General features: G+C 44.6%; 1 protein-coding gene across 1 annotated transcript in view; it reads right to left on the bottom strand.

Moving 5' to 3' along the window:
- CLOCK (clock circadian regulator) overlaps positions 1–22,920 on the bottom strand; it is a gene marked incomplete at its 5' end in the record, with an annotated part of 45,608 nt that overhangs the window by 20,853 nt on the left and 1,835 nt on the right. The window contains 5 exons of the mRNA XM_058666661.1: positions 1,251–1,371; positions 11,962–12,051; positions 17,715–17,806; positions 20,387–20,535; positions 21,728–21,787. Of these exons, the coding sequence (XP_058522644.1) occupies positions 1,251–1,371; positions 11,962–12,051; positions 17,715–17,806; positions 20,387–20,535; positions 21,728–21,787 (512 nt within the window). The remainder of the gene's footprint in view (positions 1–1,250; positions 1,372–11,961; positions 12,052–17,714; positions 17,807–20,386; positions 20,536–21,727; positions 21,788–22,920) is intronic.

The raw sequence follows: 22,920 nt of genomic DNA, 5'->3' as shown, positions 1-22,920 counted from the left end.
GGTACTTTGGTCCCACGGATCTCCGCAGCTTTTCATGATGTGCCTCAGTTTCCACAGACTCATTTCCCTTCACCTGGGGTCTCTCAGGCTAGCCCCTCCATAGCAATTACTATTCTAAAGCTAATTAGCATTTGGACTGTCACCTTTAGCAGTTTTTCCTCATTCTTTCTCTTTCTAAAACTCCTTCCCCAGTGTAGCCTTCTGTCCCTACCTTACTGACCACCGCTCTCTTCTGCAAATCCATCTTCACCCAGAGTTTTACAAAATTTTCTGCTTTCCTTTTTATTAAACTGACTAGTCTTTACAAGCTTATTTATCCCTGCATCTCTGACCCCAATTCTAACATTTTATTCAAGGCACCACATTCTTACATGCCACTATTTATTTTCAGGGCATTTCCAATGACCTGCCCCTACTAACCTGAACTGGAAATACCTGAATCTATGCATCTTGACTCCCCAAGTCAGCTGTCCTGCTCTTTGCTCCGTGTGTACTTATTCCCCACGTTAGAAATCACGTCGCTTTGGTCATTCTTTCTCCCATCACAGTTCCAGACATAATGTGTGTTCAGGACCTGCTACTGATTTAATAAGGAAGCTCTCTCCAAGTGCTCAGGGTTGCCATTTCATTATGTCAAAAACCACTCTGCACCTAGGAAACTGCCAGGTGTGCTCATTATATTGTTACACTTTGTCTACTAACTTCAGACTAATATTGCCAGCACCAGATTAACTTGGCAGCTGAAGCACTTTTCTCCCTTACATCAAGCTCATACTCTGTCGTTTAACTCAACAGGTTCTAAATCTCTGTCCTAGATTCTCCCCAGTGATCTCAGCCACTCGGCACCTGTGCCCACAATCAAGTTCTACTGATTCCCTTCCCTCAACACTGCCACACTCCCCTTCCTTCTGTGGCCATCATCACAGCCTTTCTTTGCCCCAGTCTAGTTCTATTCCACATGTCTACTGGGTGATCTGGCCTTTACAATGCTGCCTCTGGTCTCTTCCTGTGCACGGTCCCCCTTCTCTACGGCCAAACAGATTTAACAGGCTTCTAACGCAATTCCCTCTGCTTCAACTCATGTTTCCATCTTTGCATAAACATCTTTTCTCTGAAGGAAGAATGTTTTTGCTTATTGATTATTTATCTAGAGGGTAGCAAGTCACTTTATTTAAGACTTTTCACCACCATCCCCTTTGAGCTTGCTACAAAATAGAGTATTTTACTTTTGCTTAGCAGCTACTACTTACATTTTAAGTATTCAGGGGTTAATGAATCACTTTCCAGCAGATGGGTAGAGAGTATTTTATAAACCTCTGAATGTTCCCCCTCTGGCATAAAATTAAATATGCTTTGATCCACAAGATCAGACTGAAAAAAAAATTTAAAACACAAAATAATTTTATGATTCAAAGGACATTTACCTTCAAAGTATGTTATCACTACAGACAATGGAGGAGTACAGAGGTTAACTTTCAGTTATCTACAAAAATCAACCATGTCAATGGACAGACCCATCTTACAAAGACTGAGAAATTGAAAGGCAACACTACATCCACAACTCTGATAGCAACACCACCAGATTCACGATTACTGTAACTTTGAAACCTGTTAAATAATTTGGAAAGCAGAGTTCCACCAACTTTGAACACATTAAAATAGAATGTGAAAAAAAATACGTGACCAAGAATTAACTAGAGGCCTCTTGGCGCACAAGCCACGCGCTGACAACAGCAGCACTTGCACGTATTACCACAAACCCTGCTAACGGCGGCATTGCCTTTCAGTGGTGTCCAAGACGTGCTGTTATTTCATGCTTTCCAGCATCTATCCTGCACTCCACTGTTGACGGCCTTGTTTCTAACTACCCGCCTTCAGCCCCGAGAGGGCAGCTGACATGTTAGGCTCAGTAATTCTTGCTGATTTTTATTTGTGGTTTTCCTCATGACTGTTTTATCAAAAATACGTAATGTGACAAGCCTTGGGTTGTCTACAGTGTAACAGCGGTGTTAGCAAAGGACAATGAATCAGGCAGGTCCTATTCTTAGGTTCCAAAAGTAACAAAACTGTAGCCACACACTATGTCCTACCAAGCCCTGGACATGCCATCAGGCTGTGAGGTCTGTGGGATTCTGAGAATGAAACAACAGGAAGGGAAGGGCAGGGCTGGGCAAAGGAAAAGGAACTTCAAGGTAGGGCTGAGGGGTCTCAGCCCTGCTTTCTAGCAAAGCAACTGCACTTCTACTTTATTTATGAATCAGTGTGGATTTCCAAAGATGGAAACAACACAAACAACACAGGGCCACCGGGATGGCTGGCGGCCAACGGGTCCTGACTACCTCCACAAGCCCCACACCACACTGCTCCTCTCCTCCGTCACCAGTCCCATCCCCCTCTCAAGTAAAACCCCCCTTCCCTCTCCGTCACCAGTCCCATCCGCCTCTCAAGTGGAACCCCCACTTCCCTTCACAAACTTGCATCTTTCAACTCTCAAAGACCAAATCACAAACCACAGTGAATATAAAACTCCTGCCCTCTATTTTACACGATTTAGTTTCTATTTACCATAAAATGAATTTATTAGCTACATTTTAACGTACAGGTTTTTTCCTGTAATCAATAAAAGGGTCTTTTTAAAAAAAAGATTTTATTTTTATTGGAAATTCAGATATACAGACAGGAGGAGAGACACAGAGGAAGATCTTCTGTCTGATGATTCACTCCCCAAGTGACCACAACGGCCAGAGTTGCACTGATCCGAAGCCAGGAGCCAGGAGCTTCTTCCAGGTCTCCTATGAGGGTGCAGGGTCCCAAGGCTTTGGGCCGTCCTCGACTGCTTTCCCAGGCCACAAGCAGGGAGCTGGATGGGAAGTAGAACAGCAGGGACAAGAACCGGGGCCCATTTGGGATCCCGGCGTGTTCAATGCGAGGATTTTAACCACTACGCCACCGCGCCAGGCCTGGCTCTATTTCTTAAACCTTTTATTTTCCTTCTTCCAAATCATGGCATATTCACACTGTGCCCTGTACATAATAGTTTTCACTATAGGAAATGGCTGGAATAAGGAATTCTTTCATAACAGCTTAAGTAATAATAACATCAAAACTAGCTGTCTTTCAATAAATGATTCTTCCATCTCTAGAATTGAACCAATAAAGTGAAAATTCACACTAGGAATACTAGAAAATGATCATGAACAGTGAAAAATCAAAATACACATATTACATGTTGATACTAGTGAAAATCAAGAATAAAAAGGCACCAGTTTGAAATAAAAACTAAGACATTCATTTTGAGAACAGTTAGCCTTCCATTTTTATTCATTCTTACCAACAATTACATCTACTGCTATGCTAATGTTAGGAACTGGCCTATGTTTGGTCTGCTTTCCCCTCTGCGAGCTCACAGACAGAACACAAGTGGCTGGTACCCAGAACAGCAGGATCAGAAGCTCTGTCTCTCGTCACCCCACCTCCCTGCCACTTCACAAGGGAGTCCGAAAACCGGAGGTTGATGAGGTCTGAAGTTGCCATGGCATCCACTTAGTTTCCAAACAGAATTTAAAGGGAAGTAAAGGAAAATGGATCTGGCTCTCCTACTCATGAGGATATTTAAGTCTTACGTTAATAGTTAATATATTAACATTAATGGTTAAATCAGCGAGACTTAATCCATTGTGATGTCTGAAGGCAGAGCTGTAAGGTCAGTGAGCTGGCTGAATTAAGTTGCAAGCTCTCTGGGCAGGAGCTGCCCTCTCCCAATCCCATTCAAGTTAGGGCGGTTCTATAAACAGACACACAGGGCTTGGCAGACAGGCTCTGCTTCCTGGCTAGCCCTGTGCCTCCCAGCTCCCTCCCCAGACGACACTCCAAGGGTTCTTTCCAGTCTTGAACTGAAAATCTCTACGATTACGAGCTTAAACATACAGTGTTTCTTATTAAATAACCTTTCCCAAGTATTCCAGTCTTAGAGACAAAAAGCTGCGTACTACAGCAGCTCTCTGGACCGTATCCTCCCCTTCACCACTGTCTCGAGGATGAGCTCTGGGGATTGCTGACTAGCTGCAGGACACGGAAAGGCAAACATGACTATGGGTCACAGCTGCTTAGAGGTACAAAACAAACATTTGGATGTCTTTAAACTGTTCCTTTTAAAAATGTTTTGTTTTATTTGAAAGGCAGAGAAAGAGACAGGCCTGCGTGCACAGAGATCTTCATCCTGCTGGTTCACTCCTCACAGGCACACAACAGCAAGGCAGGCAGGCCAAGGGCAAGAGCCCAGCACTACATCCACGTTTCCCACCTGGGTGGCAGGGACATCACTTGTTGCCTCCAGGGTTCCTCTTGGCAGGCTGGACCAGAAGAGGGGTCAGACACGAGACACACTGGTCTCAGGTGCAACACAAGGGCTGTACTAAGACCTGTCCTGCTGGAGTCTGTGCAGTGGGTGTGGATGACACGAAGGTGTGAAGAGAACAGCTCCCTTTTGGCAGGGCCCAGGGGAGCTTCCAGCTGTTAGGCAAGGCCCAGCGGAGTCTCTCTGACCACCTTGACACAGTCTCACCCCGTTTGCATGGACACTCAAGCACTCCACTAAGAATTCTGTAATCTATTGAGGCATTGTAGTTTGCCCTTGTGAGATGGTTTTTGCAACCAATGTGAACTTGAGAGTTAATGTTTCTGATAATGTCCTGGTGAGTGGGTCTTTGACAATTTACACACAGGAGTACAATTAAGCCCGTGCCATTTCTGAATATCTTATTGGGTACTTAACCATTGCCTCAGAATCTGGCCCAGACATATAGCATGCCTTCTGGGAAAGGGCTTGATAAGAATTTTCCAAAGTAATGGAAGTGATGGGAGTAGGAGCGGAAACTGCTATGGCAAAAAATATAGTTACTGTGACCTTAAAGGTAGCCTGTCCTTGCAACTCTTTAGAGCATAGAAAATGTAGCTGTTTTAGCTGCTTTCATAATTTTTTTTTAAGATTTTATTTTATTTTTATTACAAAGTCAGATATACTGAGAGGAGGAGAGATAGAGAGGAAGTGGAGCTGCCGGGATTAGAACCAGCGGCCATATGGGATCAAGGCGAGGACCTTAGCCACTAGGCCACGCTGCCAAGCCCAGCTTTCATAATTTTTTAACCAGACGAAATACAGGGTGATTTTATTAACATCATAGAGACATACTTTTGATTATTGTTTGATTGTTTATGAGGTTGTAGAGCCTGCAGTTGTAGGGGGATTTAATATTTGAAACTTTTTGTCTTAGACCTTTATGTTTTTTTCCCTTTTGATGTATTTCTCCCATTAAGTGATAGATAAGTTGTGAAAATAAAATGTAGTAGGAATATTTTACTGATTAGTAGGTAACCATCTGTGCCTTGGCCTTGGAGTTCTGGCTGTCACCTAATGCCTACTTCTGAAGAATGAATAACGGTTTGCTTTAAAGAAACGGATTATAGTAACTTACAGAATTATCTTTAAGAGCACCTGGTTGACCATAAAGTAAAAATTAATTGAACATCTGTACATGCTGGCTTAGTTCTAAAGTTAAAGATAAAAAAAATCAAATGATTGTGCAGAGGCTTGGATGTGTCTAAGTAAATGAAAAGGACAGCTTCTTCCTGAGCTCAAGTAAGAAGGCACCAAATGACAGTGTCTGTGTCCTTTCTTATCGCCGACTCCACGCACCCTTCTCGAGCCCTGAACTCAGCTGGAGCTGGACTTCGGCACTGTCCAACAGCTCTACTCTTCATTTACACACGCACGGGACAGAACCCCGCCCATTAAATAAGCCTATTTTCACCTAACCAGCCCAAAGATTTAAAGCCTATTTCTACACACTGCAGGTTATACCAAAGACTGTACTCACTTTTTCTTAAACACAGTTCAAACCATTTTTGACCACCACTTACGATGGCAATTTCTGTCCATTGATTCACTCCCCAAGTGACCAAAATGGCCAGTGCTACACCGATCTGAAGCCAGGAATCTTCCTCCAAGTGCAGGGTCCCATGCAGGTGCAGGCTCCCAAGGCTTTGGGCCATCCTCCACTGCTTTCCCAGGCCACAAGCAGGGAGCTGGATGGGAAGTGGAACTGCCAGGATTAGAATCGGAGCCCATATGGGATCCTGGCATGTTCAAGGCAAAGACCTTAACCATTACGCTATCACACTGGGCCCATTCCTCAGCCTTTTGTTCAGTACTTGCTGCAGATTAATTCCTAATAATGACATTTCTTACTTACTGTGCTTGTTCCTAGATAAAGAGGAGTTCAGTTTTCACAAACAAGTCTGTGTGTTTTTGCACTGTCTGCTGACACAGTCAACATCAGTGTGAAGAAAAGATTCACAGTTATTAAAGTGTAGCAAGAGACTACTTCTCATAAATAGGTGGTTAGTTCAGGATGGCAAGAAATGCCTATCCTGGACCAGCAGCCATCTCCCTTGACCCCAAACACCCACCAGTCTAGAGTTTTTGGATCACACAATTTTATTTTATTTATTTATTTTTTTTTACTGTGGAAGAATTTTATTTCATTTTCAAAGACAAAAGAAAGCTTTGCTGAATATGTTATCTTAGTCCAACAATTTTTTTCTTTTAGAATCTGGAATATGTCACTCCATTCTCTTCTTGCCTGTAGAGTTTCCTGTGAGAGATCTCCTGTGAGCTTAATTGGCTTTCCTTTATGTCAACTGATTTTTTTCACGTGCACATTTAAGGATCTTTTCCTTATGTTCAACTGAAGAGAGCTTGATGATCATATGTCGTGGTGAAAATCACTTTTCAGGGCCCGGTGGCGTGGCCTAGCGGCTAAAGTCCTCGCCTTGAAAGCCCTGGGATCTCATATGGGCACCGGTTTTAATCCTGGCAGCTCCACTTCCCTTCCAGCTCCCTGCTTGTGGCCTGGGAAAGCAGTCGAGGACGGCCCAAAGCTTTGGGAGCCTGCACCCGTGTGGGAGACCCGCAAGATGTTCCAGCTTCCCGGCTTTGGATTGGCACGCACCGGCCCGTTGCGGCTCACTTGGGGAGTGAAACATCGGACAGAAGATCTTCCTCTGTGTCTCTCCTCCTCTCTGTATATCTGGCTTTCCAAAAATAATAAAATCTTTAAAAAAAAAAAAAAAAGAAAATCACTTTTCATCAAGCCTGTTGGGAGTTCAGTGCCCCTCCTGGATCTTGTTTCCCAATTCTTTCTCTAGATTAGGGAAAATTTCCTTTATTATTTCATTAAATACATTTGCAAACTCAGCTTCTCCTTCTGCACCTTCTGGGACTCCCATAACTCTTATATTTGGCCTCTTAATAGTGTCTTTCAATTCTTGAATACTTTTTTTGGCCTGCTCCAGCTCTGCTTCCAGCTTTTTGTTTGCTTCCCCCTGGTGACAGGAAATATCTGCCAATTCTGAGATTCTTTCTTCTGCTTGCTTCATTCTATTTTGGAGACTATCCACTGTACTTTTAACTTGCTCTACTGTGTTCTTAATTTCTGATATACCAGCTTGATTTGCTTTATTGCTTCCTTAAATTCTTTGAACTCTTGCATGAGCTTCTCATTTTTGATCAGAATCTTTAAAATGAGCCTTATGGATTCTGTGTCCCCCATTTTCTCGATGTCTTCCTCAGTTAACTCTGAGGTTGGCATAGGGTTTTGCTCCTTTGCAGAGGAGTTTTCAGTAATATTCATTGTGCTTTTGTCTCTTCTTTTGCTCTTGATCATTATACTTCTGGTTAGCAGAGTCTTCTCCTTGGGGTAGATTTCTAAGCTGTGTCACCCACAGGTCTACAGTTCGATTTTACTTATTGCAATTGGTACACAGCCCTTTGCTTGCAGTCACTTGTGCCACAACCTCCAGCGAGTTCCAGGTCTGGGTTCTTATGTTAGATTTCCACCGTGGTCCCCACAGCCCAGCTCTTGGCTGACCACTCTCCACCTCCTGTGCTACTGTGCTGAGGCTGCACTGTTGTCTCTGCAACCTTTCTCCCACTTCCGGTTGCAGCAAGTCCCAGGATTACAGACTCCAGGTGTCCTATATAATTAGGTTGTTGGTGGCACTGATCTTGCTGGAACCTGTTGGACATTAGGTCTGGGTGCCACACGGACCTATTTTGACCCGTACGATGTCACAGTCAGCATTATTTTCCTGTGGGACGGCGCAACCCACTGACGTCAGCAAGTTCTCGCGGGCTCAGCACATGTGCAGTTCACTGTTGTCCCCTGCAGTCCTAAAGCTATTGCCACAGTGTACAAAATGGCGCATGATGTACCACCACTACAGTTCTTGATCTGCTGGCCGTCAGGTCTGAGGGCTACCCAGACCTGTCTTGGGTGGAAGCCGTAGGATACTACGCCATTGCAGTTCACTGAGTCAGAAATGAGTTCACTCCCAGCTCAGCGCATGCTCAATACCTTCCCTTTCCCTTTCCTCCTAATGCAAAATGGCACCCAATTCAGCTCTAGGGGACTGACTGGGCTATGAAATCCCCTCTGTTCTCGCACTGCCCGTCTGAGATCTGCTGCTCTGCTCCTGGTCAAACCAAACTGACCAGTAGAACGGACAGGTCTTTATCTGGGTTCACCTCCCGAGCTCCTAAGCTCCCAGTGAAAGTCCCTTCCCACCTGGTTGCTGGTGGAGTTCAGTTCGCCGTGCTGGAGTATCAGTCTCTGCAACACCACACCGTTGTGTCCGTTGCTTTCCTGTGTCTGTCAGTCTCCAGGTACCCCTCTGCTGTTGTTCTGTCCTTTCCTATTTCCTGAAATATGTCCTCTCTGCTTCATCCTATTAAATGTTTCTCCGTCCGTTTAAATGTGTCCTTACCCTATTCCGCCATCTTGATTCTCCCCCTGGATGACACAATTTTAAAAATCCACATCAGGGACTGGGGCTGTGGCAGAGTGGGTTAAGCCACTGCGTGGAACACCGACACCCCACTTGTGGCCTGGTTTCAGATCCCGCTGCTTCATGTCCAATCCAGTTCCCTAATACTGCACCTTGAAAGGTTTGGGCCCTACAGCCATGTACAAGACCCAGATGAAGCTCCTGGCTTCCGCACGAAGCCAGGGAAGCGGCAGATGAAGACTGCATACTCCCTCATTCACTCTCTCCCCAGCCCCCACCACTAACTGCCTTTCAAAAAAACCAAGTTGACTCCAAACCCCATAATATTAATTTAAGAAACAGAGAACTGGTTTTGGTGATTTAGGAACTCCATACTAACTTCTTGGTTTTTCTGTAAATTTTAAAATGATCTTAAGGAAGTTCAACTAAAAAAATCAATCCTTGAGGGCATGGAAAACTGAGGCATTTTTAACTGAGAGGAGCAAGTTAACAATTAAATACTTGATTCCAGTCAGATCTGTCAGACACTCTATTTCAAATCGTAGTCATACTTTCCCCTAATTGAGGACGAAGACGCCCCAGCAACTGACCCCAGGAAGGGACTTTTAGAACAGTTATTTCAAATCACATACTCAATCACTAGCCCCGAGGGCCTCCTCTCTGGGAAAGTAGCTGGTCTCCAGAGGACACAGACATAAAGAGCTGCCCTAAAGTTTATCACTGCCAAACCACTCAACACACAGGAAGCAGGGCACACGTGAGTGGCAAGGTGCCAAGGTGATTCACTGTTGGCTGACAGGAGGTGAGAGGAGGCGTCTCTGCTGACTGCACTCAAGGAAGGCAGGTGTTTCCACAGTATGAACACACAAAGAGCCTCTGGTAGGACTCAGGATCTTACTGTTTTTACAAATATACAACCGAAAAGAAAAGGAATACAATTGTGAATGGTTTAAAGCCATGTATTGTATCTGTTTTCCACTACTTATACATACCTTAATTCTACAACACAATTTCTTCTCTGATTTTAATTACTATGCAAAAGTTCTAAAAAGAATTGCCCACATGGTGCTGGTTTGACCGCTGCATAGCAGCTAAACTGTCGCTCGTACTGCTGCCACATGGCATCAGAGAGCTGGTTCCTGTGCCACCTGCTTGGCTTCTCACCCATTTCCTGCTAACGTGCCTCTGAAAGCAGTGTAACATGGCCCAAGTACCTAGGCCCCTGCCAATCCTGGGGAGACCTGCTTGAAGATTTTGGCTCCTGGCTTTGTCCCAGACTCAGCTGTAGCAGCCATTTGAGGAATGAACCAGTGGGTGAAAGATTTCTCACTCTGTTTCTTCTCGTTACTGAGCTGTTCAAATAAATAAACCTTTACCAAGGGTTACTCATAAAATTCACTTAGTCTATCCTTTTCCCATCCATGTTAATTCAGTCACATATCGCTATCTTAATTCACACGCCAACAACTTTTTAAAAAGATTATTACAGGGAGAATCACCGAGAGAGGTGGAGACAGCACGAGAGCAAGAACATCCATCTTCAACCTGCTGGTTGACTCTCCAAATGCCACGACAGCCAGGGCTGGCCAGGCCGATGCCAGGAGTCGGGAGTTCCAACCAGGTCTCCCACATGGGCACCAGGGGCCGGGCACTTGGATACCTGCGTAAGAAGATCTGCAGGAAGCTAGATTGGAGCTAAAACAGCTGGAACTAAAACCAGCAATCAAACAGGATACCAGTGTCACAGGTGGTGGCTTACCCACTGCATCACAAGACCAGCCCCAACCTCCAATGAATCTGTAGACTGAATTTTTCTCCTTTAATTTGAGCTTACTGGAAAACAAAGTCTGTGTGGGCAGTGAAGTCATTCTCTGTGTCAGCTACCGGAAGCAGCACTCCCTGTCTGCCTTTCAGTAAGAAATGCTCATTTAGCGCCTGGTCTCTGAGTGAGGAGTCCGTCCTCTTGGTAAATCCAGTCAAAAGCAGTGAAGGTGATCAGAGAGAAGACTGCTTGCTATTATCTCCTGAAGACGACACTGACCAAGCAATATCAACATTTATGTAACTTGAGAATATTTACACTGCAAGCCCCACCTTACTATATTATGTACTGAATAAAAACCCTAAGTCCGTTAATAAACCATCAACTGTAGCAGGATGCCTGGCCCACGGCGCCTGGACTGACGCTCAGAAAGAACGTGATGAGCACAGAGGAAACAAATCCCCAGGCGTCCCCCCGATCAAACCAACCACTGCACTTCTCTTCCAGCCTTTATAGCTTTTCAGTTATTGAATAGTCACTGCTGTACTGTGAATCAAGGCACGCTGTATAAAAGTTCTGCGTCTGCTATTGTCACAGGGTTTTTAAAAGTCATTCTATTCAATTAATTAGTTCCCAGTTGTAGTTAGAGTCAGTATTGAGTATAAATTGAGTTATTCTTGAGTTGCTGAACATCTTCACCAGATATACGAAAAAAGGAAAACTCTGGAAAGTTACTGGAATCAAAAAGGCAAGAGGTGAGGTATGGTGGTACCTGAGATGAAGTGACTCAAGAGCAGAGGGGCCACACGGCCATGCTGGGACAGGACCCACTGCGAGCCCCCAGCCCTGCGGCTCCCGGGCCACACGGCCATGCTGGGACAAGACCCACTGCGAGCCCCCAGCCCTGCGGCTCCCGGGCCACACGGCCATGCTGGGACAGGACCCACTGCGAGCCCCCAGCCCTGCGGCTCCCGGGCCACACGGCCATGCTGGGACAGGACCCACTACGAGCCCCCAGCCCTGCGGCTCCCGGGCCACACGGCCATGCTGGGACAGGACCCACTGCGAGCCCCCAGCCCTGCGGCTCCCGGGCCACACGGCCATGCTGGGACAGGACCCACTGCGAGCCCCCAGCCCTGCGGCTCCCGGGCCACACGGCCATGCTGGGACAGGACCCACTGCGAGCCCCCAGCCCTGCGGCTCCTGGGCCACACGGCCATGCTGGGACAGGACCCACCGCAAGCCTCCACCCCCACTCGGCCACAGCACCGCTGCTCACAGCCCGCTGCCTTGTGATATCTTTCGAATATTTAAAACTAACAGTAAGAAAGGGAGTAAGGCATTTTTATACTTACTGGTAAATGTTCAAGCAATGAAGTTACACTCTCAGACACATATATTATGCTTCCATCTGTCATGATTGCTAAAAAAAAACCATCAAGAGCCTGAAATTAAACATAATGGTTGGTTAAATGAAAAGAAAAAATAATTTCACAGGACTGAAATAAAAATCTAAAATAAACGATAGGGTAAGACTTAACATGGAAATACCCAGATCCTGTCACCGCTGCTCGTCCCCCTTTACAACATCCCAGCAGCTGTCTCTGTGCACTGGACAGCTGGTCTCTAAAGCACATGAATGCACGCTCTGTCACCACCACTACATACGTGATTTACAGATGCTAACATCTCCAAAGATACCATAAAAAAATATGGCAGGTACAGAGAAGACACTACACTGGGAACGCTATGGAGATACATGACTGAAGTACATTAAGGCGACACATGGAGAATTACAGTGAAAGGGAGCAGTAGGAAATTAAGCTGAAAAACCAGGCTTTCAACAGATCAGGATAAGGCCCTGGTCACTCAGTAAAGACGTTAAAGACCTCATTTTACATACATCAGGAAGCCGACAGATACCACGGCAGGCAATCATTCCTCAACCAGAGGGGTTGGGGAAGAATATAAAACCAATGTAGAGGGAGAAAAGAGAGAGCTGAGGGAAAGCTCGGTGGCTTTTGGAGTAACTAGGAAAAGGCATGCCAATGTGAACGCGATCAGCAGTGGGAGGGTGGCAAAGGGAGGACCCGGGCAAGCACTGAGAGATGTGAAGTCAAGACTTCAGGCACAAGTCCAGCAGGGCACACAAGAGTTAATCAAGGAGTTTTACAAAGTGTTTTCATTTGAGAACCTCAAATGAAGGGAAAGCTTAAGACACACGATCTGACAAGAGAAAAGCCTATCAGTGACAAATCCTTGGAGAATTATCTCCTACAAGATTGCAGCAATGACCAAGACAAAGCTGTCCCAGAGCCGAGAATGGCAAGCCGAGCGAGGAGGCAGATGTATGCTTGGTGCAGAAGGAAGGCGGACAGCACACCTGGATTGGAGAGACTTTCAGAGTAACATCAACAAACAAGCAGGCCACCCACCAATCAGTTCAGAAACCAACTGATGACCAGAAGGCTACTGTTAAGTCGCCTGCCCACGCACTATGGGGAGGAAAGAAAAAGGCCAACAGCTTTATGAGAACCAGGTGACATGGAAAGGTAAAGACCCATGAACATATCTGCAGGTTGAAGGAACAAGGTCCAGAGGCTGGTACCGTGGCACAGCCTGCCAAGCCACTTCCTGTGACCTCGCCACACCAAGTGGACACCCGTTAGTGTGTGACCTCGGCACCCCGTGTGGACAACTGTTAGTGTGTGACCTCAGCACCCCAAGCAGACACCCATTAGTGTGTGACCTCGGCACCCCATGCGGACACCCATTAGTGTTCCAGCCCCTCCACTTCCAATTCAGCTCACTAAGCACCCGGGAAAAGCAGTGTAATATAGCCCAAATGTTTGAGTCCCTGCCTCCCATGTGCGAGACCCAGACAAAGCTACTGGCTCCTGCTGGCCCAGCCTGGGCTATTGTAGCCACCTGGAGAATGAAGCATCAGCTAGAAGGTCTCTCACTCTCTCTCTTTCAAACATATACATAAATGGAAGGAAGGAAGGAAGGAAGGGAGGAAGGAAGGGAGGAAGGGAGGGAGGACAGGAGACCAACTCGATGGCAAAGTGGAAGGCAGTTCCCTATGTGTGTAACAAGAACACGCCTGCAGGGCCGGGGTGGTGACATGGTGAGTCTTGCTGCTCCCTGGGACACCAGCACCCTGAAACAAGCACAGGTTTTTGATGCAGCATCCCGTTAATGTGTCTGGGAATGCAGAATATGGTCCAAGTGCTTGGGCCCTTCCACCCGTGCTACAGACCTGGATGGCCCAGTCTGGGCTACTGCAGCCGTCTGAGAAGCCCATCAGTGGACAGAAGATCTCTATACAATTCTGCCTTTCAAATAAATCAAAAAAGCAGAAAATGTTTGCACTATATGACTTATGTGTCTGGGATGTGGATGAACCTCCCTCACTTTCTAAGTAACTGGAAGACACGAGAAAAGAGCTTGCCGCCTAGAACAGCTACCCATTCGTAGGATAGTAGTAGAAATCTTGTACAATATAGGTAAATGCATGGATTAATTTCTTATAAAGCTCTATATTGAAGCCAAAACAATTGATCTCATAAGAAGAGAAAACAGAATAGTGGTCACTAGAGGTTGGTCAGAGTACAGGGGACAGATGGAGGTTGGACAATGAGTACCAAACTATGGTTCCACAGGAAGAATAAGCTGTAATATTCTGTAGCATGGTAGAATAACATGGCCGTTAACAACGTCACGTGTTTTATGAAGAACCAGATGCCAGGAGCTCAAATATTTCAAACACACAACAAATCATAAAGGTTTAAGAAGACAGAAAGCTAACTACCTGATTTGACGTTACATTTTGTACATATATCGAATACCACACCTGCCCCCAAAATATAGCCACTTTATGTCATTATTTTCAACACCAAACATTTCAGTATACTGTGCCACATTAATTAATAAGGACTAGGTAAAAATGGAATTAAGGATAAAAACTTTTTCTCACATGAAGGTGAGACTGTGTCACCTTTGGAAGGAAGTTAATGTTGACGATGCTAATACGCAGTAGACAGGACTTGGGAGTGTGGCTCTCTTCTATGAAAACGACTGGAAGCAGAATGCTTAAAAAATCACTCCCCCTGTCCGCTTTTTAAAGATTTTTATTTAATTATATTCGAAAGACACACCACAATCATGGAGAGAGGGGGAGAGAGACAGAAAGATCTTCCACCTGTTGGTTCACTCCCCAGATGACTGCAGTGGTCAACAGCTGAGCAGACCCCAAGCCAGGAGCCTCCTCCAGGCCTTCCCTGCCGCTGCAGGGTCTCAGTGCACTGGGTCATCCTCTACTACTCTCCCAGGCCACAGCAGGGACCAGGATCGGAAATGGAGCAGCCAGGACACAAACTGATGCCCATATGGGCTCTTGGCACCTGCAGGGGAAGGATGAGCCACTGAGCCTTTGCGCCAGGCCCCAGTCCCCCTTCAAAAACTAATTTTTGCTTCTTTCTCTTTCAAAGTAAAGGCAGACGAGAGCAAGGGATAACATCATGCCACCATCTTAACCCCCAGAGGACCCACAGCCCACATGCTGAGAGACACAATCTCCCAAGAAGCAGGCGGCACGCCAGAAATCCAGGAAGCCTCAGGGAGGCCCTTGTGGAGATGAGGCAGGACAGAAGCGTGAACAGCCTCCTACCCGGACCCCTGCTCCACACCACCTGACAAAAAGGAAGCAGCTTCTTCAGTGAAAACTGCCTCTGTCTACCTGGTTAGTGACTGACGGGATGGGGGTTCTGGGGAGCCGGACAGAGTCACTTACTGTCGAGAAGAAAAAGCACATCCTGCCAGAAGACCTCACATGGCAATGATTATGCAGATACCCCACCATGCTGGACGCCCTCACTGCCCTGTCCATTCTTATTCCTCCAAGCCTGACAGCAAATATTCCTCAGGCAGCAAAGATGAGAGGGAGAGAGACAGGTGGCATGGAGGACTAGGCAGAAGCAGTGTTTTAAAATATGTATTTTTCTGGGCCTGGCGCGGTAATCTAGCGGCTAAAGTCCTCACCTTGCATGCTCCAGGATCCCATATGGGCCCAAGCTCTAATCCCGGCTGCTCCACTTCCCATCCAGCTCCCTGCTTGTGGCCTGGGAAAGCAGTGGAGGATGGCCCAAAGCCTTGGGACCCTGCACCTGCGTGGGAGACCCGGAAAGAAGTTCCTGGCTCCTGGCTTCAGATCAGCACAGCTCTGGTCATTGCGGTCACTTGGGGAGTGAATCAATGGACAGAAGATCTTCCTCTCTGTCTCTCTTCCTCTCTGTATATCTGACTTTCCAATAAAATAAATAAATCTTTTAAAAATATTTATTTTCTGTCAACTTTCTGAAGACCCCTCATAAATATAAATGATAGAGATAAAATGAGTAAGACCTAAAAGTAACACATCCTGACAGAGTATGAGACAAGGATATTACTGAGCAAGCTCTACACTCGCAACATAACTGCTTTCCTGCACTCTTCCTCCACCTACTTTCTTTTATCTGTTTTCCTTAACTCTCTTTATTACCTTCAAAAAAAACACCCTACTTCCTGTCATAAAAATTTGACAGTGAACCCTCGGTTTTTCATGTGTACAGGTAACATTCTACACAAGAAAAGGATTAAAAAGCAAAGAAAATTGATACCTATGTGTGACTAAAATTTTTGTGGGTTTTATGATTGGTTATATGCAGTGCTAAATTTTATAATTACAAGCAAAAATGCTCTGAATTATTGGGGCTTTAAAATTTTTCAATTCCCTTTCATTTCATTTAAAAGGCAGAGATAAATAGGGACCATCCAACTATGGGTTTCCTCTCCAAATGTCTCCTGAAGCCAGGGCTGCACCAGGCCACACTGAAAGCCAGAAACCACGCAGGGTCTGCCGGGGCGGGGGGACGGCCCACGCAGGGTCTGCCAGGGCAGTGGACAGCCCATGTACTGGAGCTATCATGCTGGCCTTCCAAGGCATACAGCAGCAGGAGGGTGAACAGAAGGGGAGCTAGAACGTCTGCCCCTCTGAAAGGTTCTTAAAATGAACTCTGTCAGGGCTGGCACTGTGGCACAGCTTTGCTAGTATCCCACACGGGTACCTGGTAGAGACGCAGCTGCTCCACTTCCTATCCAGCTCCCTGCAAATGCAGCTCGTGGGAAGTGATCCATGTGTCTGAGTCCCTGCATTCACTTGGCAGACCCAGAAGCAGCCCTGGGCTCCTGGTTGGCCAGTGCCAGTCACTGTGGTCGTCGGGGAGTGTGCCAGCACACGTAAGAGCGTGCTCTCTCCCTGCCTTTCAAATAAATGTCTTTAAAAAATTCAATCTGTCACAGAAGAAAACGTATTCATTCACATTTAACAAGCTTTCTGAATGAAGAGTTGCCTTTTAACATATAATTCACTTTTCATATTTTCAATATGCTTCATTTTTTATTATTTGCATTGTTTTTTTAGGGAGATTTTAATTGTAGGACGTGATTCATACTCTCAAACAGAATCCTCAGTGTGACATTTCCAAGTAAGGCCTCTGGGGGACCACTAGGTGCTGAGGGCATCGGTGTTCTTACACAAGAGACCCCATGTGAGGGCTCTGCTGTCCGCGGGGGACACAGTGCGCCAGCAGCCATCCTGAGCCCAGGACCGAGCCGTTCACAGACAGCGTCTCTGTGGATACTGATTGTAGAGCTCCAGCTTCCAGAACCGTGCGGAGTGCATGCGCCTTGAGTATAAAAACTGTGTACTGCGCGCTGTCAGAGCAGCACAAAGGGACCACGGCAGACACACTTCCTCACAATACCTAATGTGAGAATTCTTTGTGAGAATTCTCTTGCCCAGTCTCAGTGGGAGAACCCAGTAACTATATGTTTCTTTTATTTAGCCTCAAAAATTTAGATATTAATGGAAAAATGAAAATTTTGCATTAATCTGTCACATTTCATTTGCTTACATTACTTAACTAAAGACAAAGCTTACTCAATTTACACAGAAGTAAGACTTTCAACACAGAAACAACACTGTTAATACTATACTAAAAGTAACCACTCCCATGATTTCAATTTTTTTGAGGAAAATAAAACTTTGAAAAATTAAGCACGGACATACCTCTAACATGAGCTGCGTAAACTCTTCATTGCTAAGGAATGCAGGTTTCCAGTCCTGTCGAATCTCACTAGCGTCTGACTGCGCAGTGATTTCTGCAGACAGAATGACACATTAGTGGCACACTCCAGGCGTCCAGAGCACAGGGCCCTGGTCCTGCCCACTGGACGCCAAGGGCAGACATGATCAGGTGCTATCTCCTTGACCTGGCCCTTGGTAATCCCAGTCTTCCTGGCCTTTCTCTAGGGAGCTTTGACAGCCTGTGCTGCTGACAGGCCTGAGAAGGCTTTCTGCCAGACACAGTTCATCATCGCCGGCAGGCGCAATCCAGTTAGCAAGGTACCCCTCCCTGCCTGCCTTCAGTAACCTCTAGAGCAGAGCAAGGAAGGAGGTTGCAGGAGAGGGCTGACAAGGTCTGTCAGGGCTGTGTGCTTGCAGGAAGGATCACCTCGGACCAAGCCAAAGAGGTCCCTCCAAATGGAGGTGTGCTAAATGAATTCATCCAGGAGACCAAGCAAAGAGTTGGGGAAAAATTTTGCAGTAATATTCCCAGAGTGATTCTGCCTACTGTCTTTTCACACATGTTTTTAATGGTATAGGGCTGGTCAAAAATTTGGAGATCCTGGCTCACTTTTATCACATTTAATATTATTTTATTCTGTCATTCACTTCTAATAGATTTGACTATGAGAAAGTTATTCATAAATGATGAAACTCATAAATTCATAAATGATGAAATACTTTTTAAGATGCAAGCATATTATACCAGGCACAATAAAGATCTATGGCATAGGACATTGTATTTTTTGTAAAAAGTTCAAAACAAGCTATCGTGATTTTTTAAACTTTCAGATATATAAATACATCCTACTACATATGTTAACTAGAATGTAGCACACTAGAGAGGCCTTATGTAAAGGAATATGAATCGTAACTAACAACGTACGGCCACTAATGCCGTAGGATAGGATCATGCTGTGCAAGTCGACATTAAATAGGTACAAAGATTTAAATATTGACATTAAATAGGTACAAAGATTTAAATGACATGCAAATATGATCAAGTTTTACACACAGGCCACTTAGAATAAGTATATAAGCTATTTAATTTTAACAAGATACATTTGATTTTTGTGAGAAGTACATATTCAATTTTGAGGAACAAAACCCTAACTGATTCAAAGCCAAAATTTATCCTGTATTGGTGGGAAATTGCATCCCTTTGATTTCATTTCATTCAACAACCATTTCTTAAACTAATTTCAATGAGAATACTACCTAACAAGAGGGATCTGAGGAAATGTACAAATGCTATTTGCAGATGGAAATGATTGTGGAGGTAGTAAAAATGAAGACACAGCGAATCTAGACACTCAGAAAAGAACCAACAGAATTGAGCAACTGTGACAGCGCACTAAGGAAGGTGGGGAAAACCCAAGCCTAGAGCTCCAGAGAGCTAGATGAGTAAGATACAGAAACGAACAAGCAAGCCAAAGAGGAAACCTGAGAAAATTAAACCCCATTCAGAGGTACTGAGTTCGAGAACACGCAAAAGAAATCTCCAAAAGTTACCTGGAAAGTATGAAGTTCATATCTAAAACAAAGATTTGCTAGTTAACAGGAACACAGCAGATGAAGCTACGAGTTGAGATAACTGAGGCAAGGAATGCAGAGAAAGTATCAGGACCAGGATGAGATCTGGAAATTCTTCACGCTCCAAGAGCATAAAAGGAAAGAAGTTCATTAGGACCTGGGAAAGGCAGCGCAGTGTAACAGAAACCCCAGACACAACAGCGGTGGGTCCTGAATCAGTTTCCAAGGTTACAGAGAAGGAGCAGCAGAAGAGCAGAAAGGAAAAGCTTTCTCTACGGGTGGCCGATTTCTTTAGTGAGATTAGCAAAAATCCCTTTCAAGAGTGGTGAGCAGAAACCGGAGGCAGGAGACGGGCACTTGGAACTATTCTGCCAAGGAGTCCTAGTTTCATTGGCCTCTTCCGGGAAAGGAAAGGTCCTGGTTCAGACTTTCAAATGCATGATCTCTGTTACCACCCCCTCCACCCTAAAAAATCTTTGAATTTTCTCTTAATGATTCATTTAGTTATGGCGATTTTCTTCCTTTAGCAGATACTTTACATTAAAACCAAGTGTTTATTTTCTGGCTACACAATGAAACAATCCTTCGGAATGATAGATAAAGGAAGTGCTTAGAGGTCTCCAGCTCTCCCGCGTCTCAGACACCGCTGTGATTTCCAGCACAGCCACGCTGCAGCCACAGTGCAGGCTTCCTGCTTCGCCGGCACTGCACGCGCCAGTTTCCCAGGAGCAGGCGGAGCACAGAGGCCAACTCCCTTTAAGCTTGCCTGCACACTCTGGCCTTGGGTGCTGGCCATTGGGGAGCATGTCTCACATGGTAGGGATCTCTGACAATCAGCTGCTAACAGGTTTGTCTCTCAGGAAGGACTGTTATCCTAAATCATGTCGAAGATACAGTAGGTAGTAAATAAATGTTTGTTGAATGAAAGAAACAACAGGAAGATCTTTTTAAAAGGCAACTGGTTTCCCCCTCTTTTGTAAGCTGAGGAAGCAGCCAATCTAAACCAAGGTCCTAATCCATTATGCTATTGGGGACAGTTTATTACTAAAAACCCCACTCACTTTGCAAAGTTACAAGCTTACCTTTGTGTTTCCGTAAAAAATCAATGCTTTTTTGCAGAACAGTGGACTTGTCCATCTTTCTAGCATTCCCAGGAAGCATGGATCCCAGCTCCTTAATGAGAACATTAAACTGATCTCTACGCTTCTTTTCAGATTTGTTTCTAGATACTCTGATGAAATAAAATAATATACAATTTTAAGGAACCCACTTAATTATACAAATAGCTTACTACAATGTTCCAGTTGGATACAATGGTACACATGCACTTTTGCCAATATAGACACTAATAAATATTTCCTAGGTTACCAATAACAGAACTAATTTGGACAATAATTTTTTAATCTCACTTTTGTTACCAATAATTTTATAATTTATACTTATCATCAATAATAATTTATATTAATTATATTTAATATGCATGTTTTGATATATGGAAATGCCACAGTATAAACTGCATCAAATCACAGGTCTCAACCTAACATTTACTAAGGAGTGTCAATTTCCATGGTTATTATGAACAAGACACATGTAAGTGAAAGTATATATCAGGGTGTATCAAAAAGTTCATAGACACAGGGAATTACAATAAAACATGCATTTCCCATTACTTTTTGAAGTAGCCTTGTCAATATTATTATTTATTCAAATCTACCGAGTAGGACAAAGTTATCCAAAACCTCCCTTCCCTCAAGTTCATTTCCATATCCCTCTGTACGCTCCCACAGCCCGGTCTGGAGCGCAGAACTGCCAAGTAGCTGGGTGTGTACTTGTCTGCAGGCTTTCTGCAGCAGAACCCACATTCCTCACCTGTGCACTTACATGCTTAACAAACATGTGGCTGTGCTCAGTGAAATACTGCTGCTCTATACACGGCAGTAACAAGCATTGAGAGCGGTTAAGATAAATAATTCCACTTCTTTATAAAGCATTTCATCATTTTATAATACCTCTAATTATCCGCTTAAAAATAGATTTTCTCAGTTTTTGTTTAGGTAAAATTATAATACTTTTACAAAAGGTCAGAGGATAATTTTGTTTAATTTCTAAATTGCAAACTGACATCTTAAGCCAACAGTAGAGAATATCCAGCCCATGGGCCATACCAGACTTACAAAATCATTTGGTCTGGTCCTGCATAGGCAACCACAGGCAGGACTTGAAATTCAATAACCCTACAGCAGGCTGGTGTTTAAGTGTGGCCCCCACCCGCGGACTAAAACCCTCACCGTGCTAGCCAATCCAAATTGCTAAAGAAGGCAGCTTTTGTAAATCATTCATCTGTTTTAATTACTTTTCCATTAATGTATTTCCTTACATTTATTATTCATCTATTTAGTGTTTTATGCCTCAAGTTGAACTACCTTTTTGCTTTGTCCTTGTCATCTTCTTCCACCAATCCATCAAATATACTACTGTCATCTCTGAAGGACAAGAAAAGGCACAGTGAGCTAACAGCAGACACAGAAGCAACAGCCACACTGAAATAACAGTCCACCGCCTCAGCTGACTCTCAGGCTTTTTTGTAAGGTCAGCTATAATCTGCTTTCTAATACATATTTCAAAATCAAAGATTACATATATTTTATTTGCCTAAGTTATATATATCTATATTGTTAAAATATATTACCTATGTAAAATTTAAAAGTACTTATATTTATATTAGGGCATACTATTTAGATAAGGGGTCTTGAAAAAGTTTATGGAAAATGTGTTTTATGAAAAACTATGCATGAATTTTAGAAATTTTGCTCCAAAATATGTCTTTTAATTCCACTTTCCATGAACTTTGTGAAGGAACAACCCATGGAACAATATACTTTCAACAGTTAAACAGTTTAAAACATTTGCTTCAAACTTGCAGGATGCAGAAAGACACTTACACTAAACGTATTTGTTTATTTTCAACTACAATAGCAAAATTAAAATTTCTGGAAAGTTCACTATATGCAACAGAAATGGTGCATCTAGCTGGCAGTTCTGCAGTTCACTCGCTCCCTGATCCGCCAGACAGGTACTCGTCCTGATGCAGGCCAGCCTGTCCTGGGCATGGCTGCAGAGCAGTAGTGAGACATGACTGCTCTCCTAGCATGTCTCTTGTAGACAGAGAAACAAACACGAAAATGTGTAAACGCCAATTGTGTTTGTTTTAAAAAAACCAAACCAGTGCTACTTTAGTTACTCGGTGGTTCCTCCAGTCGGAGTGGTTAGGGAAGAACTTGTTGGGGGGCAGACACTGTAGCTGAGATCTCAAGCAAGGGCTCACAATGGGAAGATCGGGGGAAGACAACTGAAACCAAAGAAACCAGAGCCCACGTCCAAGCAGCCATTCAAGCTTTCACGCACATTCACCAGGCACTCTTTCAGCGAGACCTTACTGGAGCCTACACAGGTCGATGTACATGTAAGGAAAGCCCCTGTCGCACCACTGGGGACCATGTGAAAGTCAGAGGTCCACACCTGGGGCATCGGAGACGCCATGGGCGCCCTATAGGATCTCAAAGAGCCTGGGTGCATATGCACTTTCCTGTGGAGGCCCCACAGCTCCCACGGTCTC

Source organism: Ochotona princeps, chromosome 7 (assembly GCF_030435755.1).
Source record: "Ochotona princeps isolate mOchPri1 chromosome 7, mOchPri1.hap1, whole genome shotgun sequence".
NCBI lineage: Eukaryota > Metazoa > Chordata > Mammalia > Lagomorpha > Ochotonidae > Ochotona > Ochotona princeps.
Note: the sequence above shows the minus strand (reverse complement) of the source record. Positions and strands in the feature narration are given on the sequence as shown.